The sequence below is a fragment of the Prionailurus bengalensis genome, chromosome E3 (genome assembly GCF_016509475.1).
Source record: "Prionailurus bengalensis isolate Pbe53 chromosome E3, Fcat_Pben_1.1_paternal_pri, whole genome shotgun sequence".
In the NCBI taxonomy this organism is placed as follows: Eukaryota; Metazoa; Chordata; class Mammalia; order Carnivora; family Felidae; genus Prionailurus; species Prionailurus bengalensis.
In genome coordinates this window covers 41,185,073-41,196,960 of record NC_057357.1, presented here as the reverse complement: position 1 = coordinate 41,196,960, position 11,888 = coordinate 41,185,073, and the positions used below count along the sequence as shown (strand labels likewise).

Sequence of the window (11,888 nt, the reverse complement as noted above, 5' to 3'; positions counted from 1 at the left end):
TGCCAGGGCAGTCTGCTTCCCCTCTCCCCCCACACCTGCAATCCTCTCCAGGCCCTACCTGGTCATCTGTTCCCCATCCCCTCTACGCAGAGGAAGTCCTTGCTCCCAGGAAATCTCTGGGCTCCCCCACTCCCCACACACAGCCTCCACACGCACCCTGGGGTGTTTGGTTTTAGCCCCATTTCAGTTTGTCTGGACCTCCTGATTCTGGGGCTCAGGGCTGTCCTTTGGCTCCTGGTTTTCCGTGGTGCCCCCACACGCCTAGCATCGGGCCCAAGAGGGTTCTGTGGGCACCTCTTGGGACGAATCAGCAGGGCCAGGTCGGGACACGATGGGAGCTGGAAGCCCAGGGCCCGCTCTTGGAAAGGGTCACCGAGATGAGCCGCCCTTCCTCCTCCCCTCCCCCCCACCCCACAGCACCCCACCACCCGCCCCCGCCCCGAGGCTCCAGTGGGCGCCTTTCCCACCCCTATCCCGGCCCGGGGCTCCAGGACATGGGCGCACACGGCGAGGCCGGGGGCGGGGGTCCCGAGCTGGGGACACACGGCGCACAGAGCCCCGAGCTCGGCCCTCCGCGCCTCCCGCGAGCGCCGCTGCGATTGGTGGAAAGTTCCTGGGCCGCGCCGCGATTGGCTGCGCCCGGCCCGCCGCCTCCCGGCCGCCCGGGACCCGGCGGGACTGCCCCGCTGCCGTGCGGCGCGGGCGGAGGGGTGCGCGGGGCCGGCTGGCGACCCGGGGGCTCCCGCCGCCGCCCGCCCGCCCGCGTCATGCCGCCCCCTGCTCTGCTTTGCGCGCTCTGCTGGGGCCTCCTGGCCACCGCCACCCACGCCGGCTACTCGGGGGACGGCTGCAGCTGGAGCGGCAGGTACGACCCCCCCCAAGGCCGCGCCCCCGGGGTCCGGAGAACAAAGTGGACACAGCTGCCGCTGGCTGCGGGGGAGGGTGCAGGGCGCGCGGGCCGTGCCGGGTGGGGACGCGGGCCGCCTGCCTCAGCGCCTCCCGTCCTGTCCCCAGCGGCCTGACCCAGGAGCCGGGCAGCGTGGGGCAGCTGTCCCTGGCCTGCTCGGAGGGCGTGATCCAGTGGCTGTACCCGGCCGGGGCGCTGCGCCTGACCCTGGCCGGCTCCGGCTCCGGCACGCGCTCGGGCATCGCCTGCCTGCGGCCCGCGCGGTCCTTCGCAGGCGCCCAGGTCTTCGCGGAGCGGGCGGGCGGCGCCCTGGAGCTGCTGCTGGCCGAGGGTTTGGGCCCGGCGGGGGGCCGGTGCGTGCGCTGGGGTCCCCGTGAGCGCCGGGCCCTCTTCCTGCAGGCCACCCCGCACCCAGACATCAGCCGCCGCGTGGCTTCCTTCCGCTTCGAAACGCACGAGGACAGGTACCCAGAGCTGCCTCCACAGGCCCACGGTCTTGGTGCCGATGGTGAGTGATGAGCTGGGCGGGGGGTGGACCCGTCGTCCACACTGTACAGGGAGAGCAACAGGCCTGAGAGCGAAATGGGTGGCCAGAGGCCACACAGCTAGCGAGGACAGGTCGGAGGGTCTGGAAAGGGGGCGGGCAATCCCTCATGATTCAGCCTAGGGAAGGAGCTCGCACTGCGCAGAATGGGGGAAAGGGGGGGCCGCGGGGACTCCTGGTCCCTGAGGGGTTGGGGGAGAGGAAGATGGCGGGACAGAATCAAAGCCTCCAGCCAAAGCTGTCCAGGGCTCCCTGGCCCGGCAGTGACCTCCCTCCCCTCCCCCAGTCCAGTACAACAAAAAGTCCAGTGTGCGCCTGGTCACCATGGAGACGCTGCCTTGCCCCCCCCCCCCCCCCCCCCCCCCGCAGGGCACCAGGCCCAGCTCTTTACTCTCTTAGAACTCGAAGCCTGACCCCACAGGGGATCTTTCTGTTCTGCACCCTGGCCCCAGGCCAACTACTCCAAAGCCCCTCCTGTCTCCCACCAGGTTGGGCTGGTGTCTTTGGGCGGCGGGAGGCACTCTGGGGGCCGCAGGGTTCCCTCGTGCTGGTGTGCATATGTAAGATGGGTGTATGGGAGTGTGCCCCCAGACACCCCCCGCGGGTAGCCGAGTCCCTGTGCCCGCGCGCTGGGCACGGCCCCTAGGCCCACGTCTGTGCCCGCACGAGCGTGCAGGTGTCACCCCGAATACAGCGTGTCTTCAAGATGTGTGTGCCCGCCTGCTCCCTCAGGTCCCCCGTTGCCATCAGGCCGTGAGGGGAGGGTCTGGCGGCCTGCCCTCTCCCTCCTGCCTCTAGCTGGGGGGAGGCCTAGGGGGGCCCAGGAGAGGCCAGGACCTACAGTCGGGATCCCCCCCTTCATGCCAGGCGTCTGTAGGCCCTGCAGCAACGCCGAGCTCCTGCTGACTGCGTGCACCAGCGACTTTGGTGAGTGTCCCCACCGCAGGGGGGTGGGGGCTGGGGTCTGCCCTGCCCTGCCCTGCAAGCCACTGGCAGCATGTCTCCCCGCAGTGATCAACGGAACCATCCGCGGGGTTGCCCACAACACAGAGCTGCAGGAATCTGTTATCACAGTGGCAGCTGCCCGTGTCCTCCGACAGACGCTGCCGCTGTTCCGGGTGGGGGAGTCCGGGGGCCAGGCCTCCATTCACACCCCGCTGCGCTGCGGCGTCCGTCCTGGCCCCGGCGCCTTCCTCTTCATGGGCTGGAGCCGCTTTGGTGAGGCCTGGCTGGGCTGTGCACCCCGCTTCCAGGAATTCAGCCGTGCCTATGCGGCTGCCCACGCCGACCACCTCCACCCCTGTGAGGTGGCACTGGACTGAGCGGCCGGGAGCAGGGCACTGGGGAGGGGCTGGGAGAGGGTGGGTGGGGAGGGACAGCCTCCTCAGGGTCCCAGCTGCTTCTGAGGTGATAGCCACAACCAATAGGAACACTGATGTCATTAGCCAGCGTAGATGGAGTGTCCCATGCCTGAGCCTGGGCCATCTAAGCACCCCCCCCCCCCCCCAGCCCCACTGCTCCGATTTCTGCTTCGGAGTAGGACACTGAGGCTCTGGGCAGTGATGCCTTGTCTAAGGCCACCCAGCCAGTGAGTGGGAGAGTGGCCCGTGCCCGTGCCTTGAAGGCGAGCTGCTGCTTGGGTTGGGGGGAAGCAGGGACCCTTCCTTCCACGTGATCCTCAGCTCTGCTGCTCCTACCTTCGAGGCCAGGTTCTTCCGTAAGTGAGAACGCAAGCGGAAAAAGGGCTGTAACTCCCCAGGTCTGAGGAGGGAGGGGTCCTTTACTGGGGGACAGGCAGGAAGACAGCACTCCTAGCCTGTGAGGGAAGGCGGTGCAACCTGGCAAGATGCCAGACTTCCCTCTGTGGTCCGCTGGGAGCCCAGCAGAGTCATCCTGGCCCCGTCCGATCCTCGGGGAAGAATGGCCCCCTCTGTCCCGAGGGCCCTGAGACGTGCTTAGCATCCGGACATGGCTCATCCTCACGGGAGCGGGGTCTCCCCTGCAGGGTCGGGCACCGTTTCTGGAGGGCAGGGTGATACAATGGGGTCTCTAAGGACCATTTCCCACCACCGGCCCCATTGTTGCTGCCTCCGCCTTCCTCTTCAGCCTCAGTCACATAAAAGGCCAGGGCAGTTTGGGACAAAGCCCCGTGAGGAGGCTGAATGCCCCTGGGGCGGGGGTGCATTCGAGGGCTTCTGAACCGGGACTGGCTGACTCTGCTCACTCCAACCCCACGCGTTCCTGAGGAAGCCAAAGCTCAGGGTGGGGGTGGGGCACCTGGACTCACAGGCTGAGCCCCAGAAACAGCTTCCCATCCTCATCTGCCAGTCTGCAGTGGGGAAGGAGCTGACGGTGGGCATGGAGGCCAGGGGCCGCCTCATCTTTCAGGCAGGAGCTGAGACTAAAAGAGAGGCCGGCCGGTCTGTGCAGGGCCCAGACACAGGGCTCTTTCCTCCAGATTTGGCTGACAGTGGTGGGTAGGGGAGGCAGGTTCCCAGGGGTTTGCAGCCACCTGCCCTCCTGAGGCTCACTGCCGCTCCCTTCTCCCCAAACTTTCAGGAGTCACGCAGTAGACCTCTCCTGTCCCTTGATATTCCCTCATCGGAGAGCTGGAGCAGCCTCGTGGCTTTAAAAACCATCAATGTGCTGATGACCCTGTGTTTTGATCTCCAGCCTGGACCTTTCCCCTGGACTGCAGAGCGTCGTATCCCTGTCTGCCCCCTTCCCCTCACCGAAGAGCATCTCGGCAAAGACCAGAGGAGGAAGAGATGGGTGTACTCTCCTGATCCTCCTCCTCTGCTGGGAGGTTTCTGCTTTGTCCAGGCCCCAAGGACGGCTTCCTCTCCAAGGCTATCCTTACCCTTGGTATCTGTCCTGATTTTGTGGTCAGTTCCCCACAGCCTTTCATGGGAAGGAGGCCCCTGGCCACACCCAGGGGTCACTGTGGACTGCCTCCCAGACCACCTGCCCACAAAAACATAGGGCGGCTGCTCTGAGCTGAGCCCTTGGTTGGACACTGGTCTCTACTCACCTGTCCCAGGAAGTGCCTGAGACTCCCATGCACACCCCCTCCGCAAAGTGCTAACTTTGCAACTAGTATTCTTTTCATAAGGTGCAGAAAGGGCAGAAGTGGGTGTGGCTAACAGGGCTACAGGAGGCCTGGGATGCTCCAGGTCATGCCCCAAAGTCTTGGGCCAGGGGCTTCATGCCTGCCCTGGGGGGCGGGGGCAAGGGGAAACGGTGTGGGTGAGCATGTATGTGGGGGCTGTGGGCTAAGGGAGCTGGCCTGTGGGGCACCTCTGGGCATGTGCACTCACACAGTTACGTGCCCAAGTGCTGAGGAGCAGAGCACCTGAGTAAACATGAGAGTTGTGGGGTGTGTGCACAGAGGAGTCTGGTTACGTGCATTCATTCAGTCAACAGCTTTTATTGAGTGCCTTCTAGGTGCTAGGTGCTGCCCTAGGAATAAAACAAGGAACAAAACACACAAGGGTGGGGTACTGTGTAAGCACCCCCCCCCCCCAACTGCCTAGAGCCCAGTGCACAAACTTTCTTTCTGGGGAGGGCCCAGTGACAGTCCCACAGAAGACAGGATCCTGTGAGCCACATGGGGACGACCCTCCTCCCCAGTGCTCATTTCTTGGGAGCATGGCACTGGAGTTTCCCGCCACCCACAGGCGCCTGTCTTTCAGGACTGGGGCCAGTTGGGGACCAGTACAGGCAGGCATGTGAGGCGATGTGTACCTGAAGGTGTGGGCAGGGGTCTTGGGCATGTTTATATTGTCTGATGCTGAGGCTCCTGACCAGGGCCGCGGATGTCCAAGGAGCCAGGCCATGACCTGTGTACATGAAAGCCCCTAACATTCACGAGACATCTCACCCAGCCTCAAGGTGGGATGAGGAGGTTCTGGCTCTGCCACCTGACCCAGAGCTCTGTCCCCCTATTTGTTTCTCCCACCCCCAGGCTTTGCCAGGTCACCTCCGGGAACTTTTTTTTTTTTTTTTCCTTTTGGAGAAGGAAGGTGGTCTGCCTAGCTCTTGGGGCTCTTTCTTCCACTCCCGTGGCTGGGCCGCTGCCAGTCGCTCGACCCCTCATATCCGGCCCCCGTCCGACCACACTCACAGCCAACATGTGCCTTCTCGGGTCAGCTAGATCTCCTGGTCAACCCTACCTCTCAGCTGAGCTCCCAACTTCCGCCGCAGCCTCCCCGTCCCGTCCACTCGGGCTAATTGCCTTCAGCTGTGGGACGGGCCCGGGAGGGTGTCCTCCCTGAGCCCGCCCCCGGGCTTGGCTGGCCTTCGGGTGTCGCGGTGGGCGGGGACCTCCACCAGTCTCTCTGAGACAGCCTTGCGGCTCGGGCCGCCCCACACCCCGGGGCTCCCTTCCCGCCAAGCTCCACGGCCGCCCCCCGCCCCCGGCCACGCCTGCCTTGCCCTTCCCAGGGGTCCCCTGCGTGCGCCGGCTGGGCCGGTGCGGCTGGCGGCCGCAGACGTCCCAGTAGGACCCGGAACGCGCGGGAAGGGGGCCGGGCCGCGGCGTAAAGCGAGTGGAAGGCCGCTTCCGGCGCTTCCCCCGCACTTCCGGCGCCCCGCCACTTCCGGTAGGGGGCGGGGAGGAGGGCCCCCTCCGGCTTCCGGCTCGCGTGTGAGGGTGTCCGACCCGAGCCCGGGAGGGGCCTTCGGGCGGGGCGACCCTGGGGCGCGCGTCCCGCCGCCATGGAGCAGGACGACCCGGGCGAGGCGCTGTCGGAGCTGCGCGAGCGGCGGCTGGGCGCGCTGGAGCTGCTGCAGGCGGCGGCGGGCTCAGGCCTGGCCGCCTACATCGCGTGGGCGCTGCTGCTGCAGCCTGGCTTCCGCCGCGTGCCGCTGCGGCTGCAGGTGCGGGGCGGGGCCATGGCTGGGGGCGGGGTCCGAGGGCGGAGCCGAACCCGCAGTGAGTGGGAGGCGCTGCCTCTCCCTGGCGGGCCGCGGGTGGGGACCTTGAAAGCTCAGGAGGCAAGCTCTGCGCGTCTCACCACCACCCCCCCCCGACGTGGGATCAGGTTTGGGGACCCAGCCCCGCTTGCCTCCTTGCCCAGGTGCCCTATGTCGGTGCAAGTGAGCGGCAGGTGGAGCACGTGTTGTCGCTATTGCGAGGCCGTCCTGGAAAGACGGTGGACCTGGGCTCTGGCGACGGCAGGATTGTAAGGAGTGGGATGCGGGGGGGTGTCCTTGTCTCCCCCTCTCGCCAGCGCACCTCCCCACCTTCTGGACCCACAGTTGCGTGTGCCCACAGGTGCTGGCTGCTCATAAGTGCGGTCTCCGCCCGGCTGTGGGCTACGAGCTGAACCCGTGGCTAGTGGGGCTGGCCCGGCTGCACGCGTGGAGAGCAGGCTGTGCCGGCAGTGTTTGCTACCTGCGTGAGGACCTCTGGAAGGTAACCCAGGGAGTCTCGGACCCCCAGGGGCCCCCACGCCTGGTCTCCACACTTCCAGCTCTGGGTTGGCCACCCTGCTGACAACCCCAGGTTCCCCTGCCTGCACCCTGCGTGGGCTGGGGCCAGGACTTGGAAGCCACAGTTACCCCAAGCTCACCACACCTCTTCCTCGGCTGGGGCCCCGCTCCCTGCTGGGGTGACCTCTTCTTGCAGGTGAGCCTGAGGGACTGCCACAACGTGTCTGTGTTCCTGGCCCCTAGTGTGGTAGGTCTGGGGTTTGCTAGCCCCAGGGGAGGCCCGGGCCACCCTCAGTGGAGGGGTTGGGCCTGGAGGAGCTGGGCAGGGGCAGTTGTATTCAATCTTGCCCACCCTGTCCTCCCTCCTGCTCTCTCTCCCACAGCTCCCCCTGCTGGAAGACAAGCTGCGGGCAGAGTTGCCCGCAGGGGCCCGAGTGGTGTCGGGGCGCTTCCCCCTCCCCACTTGGCAGCCTGTGGCTGTGATGGGGGAGGGTCTGGACCGTGTCTGGGCCTATGATGTCCATAGTGGTGGGCCAAACGGTCAGGCTTCCCCGGAACCCAGTTCTGCCTCAGTCCCTGGGGCCCCCCGTTCTCAGGTTGGCTGACCACTTGGACACAATAAAGACTCTGGACTACACGTACTGACTCTTGTTAGGTGGAGGGTTGGGTGGCATGACCCCTGCCCGCAAGGGGGTGCTGTGAGGAGGGTTCCATGCCAGCTGCGAAGAGTTCTGCTGAGTGCATTTGACAGCTGGCTAGCGGCTGCGGGTCTTGGAGTGCTGGGGCTTGACTGGAGGGGTGGCCCCCACTTTGCAGGCATCGTCTGTACCCATTAGCTTCCTCAGCCTCAGGATCTCTTGTTTGTACCTGCTCGAAGGAGTCAGGCTTAGTCACCTGCCTGGCTGTGCACAAGCCCTGACTCTCTTGCCTGGAGCTGAGGCCCTCAGTTCACTCCCAGCCCACCTGCCTAAGTGCTGGTCCACATAGTCCTGTAGCTCAGAAAGTTGCTCCTCAGCCATTGTGGCCCGGACTAGTAGCTTTGCGCGCTCACGTTCCAGCTCTGCCTGGCATGGGGAGGGCAGAAGCTCTGAGGCAGGACAGAGCGTGAGGAGGGGGTCCCCAGCCAGTCCTTGCCTACTACCTGGGTGCCACGGGAGAAGTCCCGGAGCTTCTGGTGGATCTGGGCCCAGGAGGCAGGTTCCTGGCCCCTGGGAGGAGAGAGGGAGGGGCATGTATGAGGGCCAGCATCAGGCCAGGTGTTGACCAATGATCATGCTCAAATTGGGGCACCTAGATTCCTGACTTGCCTGCTGGGAGCCAGTGCAGGACTGCATGGGCCCACCTGTCCACTTTGGGCCCCGCTTGGGCCTTTGAGCCATCTGTACAGGAGGACAGCCCTCCCTGTACAGGGACTCAGAGAGGATTAAGTCACGAGGTAACATAGTGACCCCAGTGCTGTATGGATGTTGATGGAGGACTTCCCCCATTCTAGGGGTTTGCTTCTCGAAACTCGGAGTTGCGCTGACACAGTCCCTGCCCACTGTAGTCAGACACACGGAGATCTAGAGGCGAGGGCTGTGAAAGTCACCAGGCGGCCCGCCCCTATCCCGTCCTGGGGCCAGGGCCTCTGCTGGCCATCCCACCACACCTCTTCATCCTTCCGTCCTCTGGGTCTTGCTGAAATGTCTCTTCCTCAGGGTCTCTCCGTGATACTTCTATTTTTTTTTTAATTTTTTTTTTAAGGTTTATTTATTTTTGAGACAGAGAGAGACACAGCATGAACAGGGGAGGGGCAGAGAGAGAGGGAGACACAGAATCTGAAACAGGCTCCGGGCTCCGAGCGGTCAGCACAGAGCCTGACGCGGGGCTCGAACTCACGGACCGTGAGATCATGACCTGAGCCGAAGTCGGACGCTTAACCGACTGAGCCACCCAGGCGCCCCTCCCTGATCCTTCTAGTCACGGTTAGCCCCTCTCCTGTCAGGTACCCCCTTCACCCCAGGCACTTGGCTTTCTGTGATTGTTGATGCCCCCCATATAGACCGAGACCCAAGGACACAGATGGGCCTCCCTGTTCTCCCACCCCGCAGTTAGAGTTGGGGGAATAAATGAATGCTCTCCCCACAGATCTCCCCAACACCCACCCCAGGGTACTCACTGTGGCTCTGATGTGCTCCCCTGGGAGGCTCCACTGGGTCCCTTCTGTAGGAACAAGAGCAGCGTCATGAGCCCATTGGACTGGAAAGGCTGTGTGGTAGGAATTCTCTGTCAGCTCAGTAAGGCAGGCTACTCAAGGGTTGGACCTTTGCTGAGCCTGTCATGGGGCTGGGGTTTCTTCTGGGGCTCTGAGCTCCAAGGCCAGTGTAGGGCAGCAGGGAGAGCCCACCTGGGCCTGGAGCTTCCAAAGCTTCGTCTCCAGCCTGGCCTGGTTCTCTGGTAGGTGACTGAGTTTGGTGACGAGGTGCAGAGGCAGTGGCTCCAGGTCTGAGGTGGCTGCATCAAAGGTAGCCTTGGGGGTCCAGGGTGCCCCACTGGGGTCTGCCGGCACCTGCTGCACACTAAGCCACATGTCGGGTCATACAGGGCCACCCCACCCCCAGGTGCCCGTCTCAGGGACGGGCCCACCTGTGGTTGGCCAGCAGCTCCTCATGTCTACGGCTCAGATCTGCCAGGCGCTTGCGGTAGGCGCGAGCAGCCTGGGCCAACTGCTGTTCACGGCTGCGGTGTGCTGCCCGGATGTCCTCCAGAGTGGTCTCCAGGAACGTCCTAAGGGCTGCGGCTTCGGGCACCTGGCCGGTGCGCTTTGCAGACTCCTGGAGGAGATTGGGCGGGGCTGGGGCTGGGGGTGGGGCCAGGGCTGACAAGGGCGGGGCCTGGTTGGGCCCACACTTCCTCCCACGGTTCCCTCTGTGGAGCAGATTGGGCCGTGCGGCAGGCCGGGCCCACGGGGTCTCCCGGAAGCAGCCCAGCGCCCTCGGGCCAGGCTTGGGCTCCGCGGGATCCGAAGCCTCCCACCCAGCACCGGGCCACCCCCAGGTGGTGCTCACGGCCACGGCTTGGGCACATCGCTGCAGCTGGATGGCATACTCTTGGTTCAGCTTCTTGAGCTGCAGCTGCAGCTGGGCGTTCTCCGCCTCAGCCTGGCGGAGCTGGCCCTGGCAGGCAGACAGTACCTGCGGGTGGAGGCAGCCTTGAACCTACGCTCCACGAGGTGGCCCTTTGCTGACGTTGTAGGACACCCATCTACCAGATGTCAGGGGATAGGGCTGGGCCTCACCATGGCTTGTGTGGCCAGTCGCTGCCCAGCCATCCTGGCCTCCTCTCGGGCTCCCTGCAGCCGCCGACCCAGATCTGCCCTGCAGATGTGGGCGTCAAGCTCAGCTGGGCTCAGGGCGGGGCCTCCCTCTGCCTCTTGGGAACAGCCGATCTGCGCCAGGTGCCCTCCCGGATCCTCCCCATCCCGGGTGGGGCAACCACTCACACGCGGGTCTCCAGTGCCTGCTTCTGGGCCCTGTGCTCCTCCAGCACTCGCTGCCATTCTCCATGTAGCTGCCGGGTACACAAGGGCTGGCCGAATGAGACCCCAAGCTCTGGGTCCCTGGCCTTGCCCAGCCGCACTCTGGGCTGGGACAGATCTGCACTAATTCCCAGGCTAGGGAGCTGCACACTCACACTGTTCCCCAGCTTCTGTTGTTCGGTCTTAGGGGTCAAGAAGTCCTCAGGCTGTGCCTGTACAGGAGAGCCGGTCCCAACCTCACTGCGCCTCGGTGCACCCCTGTTTGGCTCCCCGCCGCCCAATCCACCCAGGCAGGCCCTCCATGCACTTAGGGTGACCTGGGGTCTGTGGTGGATGGAGTGTACCTGCTCCTGGGCCTTGTGCCCAAGCCCCTGTGCCAGCTTCTGGCGGCGCCCCAGGTCAGCCTCTGCCGGAGCCGCACAATCTCCATGCAGCTCCAGCTCCAGCACCCGGCTCTCCAGCCGCAGGACCTGCAGGGTGGCCAGGGTGAGCAGGTACGCCTGCTTGCCAGGACACCCGGTGCAGGTCAACATCATCTGGACCCACGCAGGGCACCACAGCACACGCGGGAGAGGTGGAGACACAGGCACCCCGTGAGTGTGTACAATCACATGGGGTGCCCCTGGACCCCTCCCAGCACTGGTCCTTGGTATGCACCCTCCTCCTGTGTGTTCAGGGCACATGTGGGCACACATCAGCACCCACCTCACTCTTCAGCTCAAAGAGTTCAGCCTCGTGTTGCTCCCGCAAGTGATGCGTTGTGATCTGCAGGTCAACCAACTCCTTGGAGATCTGTGGGTGGCCAGAGTAAGAGGTGGGGTCTGTGGGACCCCTCCTTGCTAGCACCCCAGGGCCCCACACCAACCTGCAGCCGCTGCTCCTCACTCAGTTGTAGATCTGAGGGAAGCTCTGTCTTGAGGCTGGTTGTCCAGTCCTCGGCCTGCCGCAGAACCTGGGGGGGAACCGCCCACCCGCACCCCCCAGGTGGGTCTCAGGCCTGGGCTGTGGCCTCCACTCCCATGGAGCCACCAGCCACGCACTCTTCCTCCCTAATATCCCCTACACACACACACACACACACACACACACACACACACACACACACACACAGCCTGAGTGAACTAGGCAGTTTCTCCCATGGCCAGGATCAAATCCAGGACATGGCTACCGGCACCCTTCCTGGCCTTTGAGGTGATGGGGAGGCACCCTGACCCCATGACAGAAGCAGGAGTGTCCTGGAAGGACTCACATTCTCAGTGGCCCAGGGTGGGGGCTCCGGCCTGGGGCCTGGGGCTGCCGCATGCTCCATAAGCAAAAGGAAGTCTGGCCCAAGTGCAGTGCCACCTTGCCTACTGGCCTGTTGCTGCAACACAGAGGCTTGGGGTGTTGCTAAGGCCTCTGTTGGTCTCCTGCTGGTCCCCGGTCTCTGAGGGCCCCACCCACGAGGGCAGTCGGGAAGGGGAAGTTCGGTGGTGGCTGAGGAGGTG

General features: G+C 64.7%; 3 protein-coding genes across 4 annotated transcripts; 2 read left to right on the top strand and 1 right to left on the bottom strand.

Annotated features, from left to right (window-relative positions):
- Positions 1-695: 695 nt before the first annotated feature.
- On the top strand, positions 696-4,838 carry METRN (meteorin, glial cell differentiation regulator). Its single transcript, XM_043561112.1, has 4 exons — positions 696-865; positions 1,015-1,415; positions 2,319-2,378; positions 2,463-4,838. Exons 1-4 carry the CDS (start codon positions 768-770, stop codon positions 2,771-2,773), a joined length of 870 nt encoding a protein of 289 aa, XP_043417047.1. The 5' UTR covers positions 696-767; the 3' UTR covers positions 2,774-4,838.
- On the top strand, positions 2,818-7,521 carry ANTKMT (adenine nucleotide translocase lysine methyltransferase). 2 transcript variants are annotated; one of them, XM_043561123.1, is made up of 5 exons: positions 2,818-6,329; positions 6,530-6,634; positions 6,727-6,867; positions 7,081-7,131; positions 7,268-7,521. In XM_043561123.1, the coding sequence occupies exons 1-5, from the start codon at positions 6,168-6,170 to the stop codon at positions 7,487-7,489; spliced, it is 681 nt and encodes a 226-aa protein (XP_043417058.1). In that variant the 5' UTR covers positions 2,818-6,167; the 3' UTR covers positions 7,490-7,521. The 2 variants fall into 2 exon arrangements, with proteins under 2 accessions (XP_043417058.1, XP_043417059.1); XM_043561124.1 differs by lacking the exon at positions 7,081-7,131 and having other exon boundaries at positions 4,962-6,329.
- On the bottom strand, positions 7,518-11,710 carry CCDC78 (coiled-coil domain containing 78). Its single transcript, XM_043559475.1, has 14 exons — positions 11,651-11,710; positions 11,267-11,353; positions 11,107-11,193; positions 10,719-10,871; positions 10,557-10,613; positions 10,366-10,433; positions 10,162-10,240; positions 9,932-10,057; positions 9,502-9,697; positions 9,271-9,422; positions 9,043-9,086; positions 8,026-8,092; positions 7,848-7,948; positions 7,518-7,751 (listed from the first exon to the last, which is right to left on the bottom strand). The coding sequence occupies exons 1-14, from the start codon at positions 11,708-11,710 to the stop codon at positions 7,640-7,642; spliced, it is 1,389 nt and encodes a 462-aa protein (XP_043415410.1). The 3' UTR covers positions 7,518-7,639.
- Between the last annotated feature and the right edge of the window lie 178 nt (positions 11,711-11,888).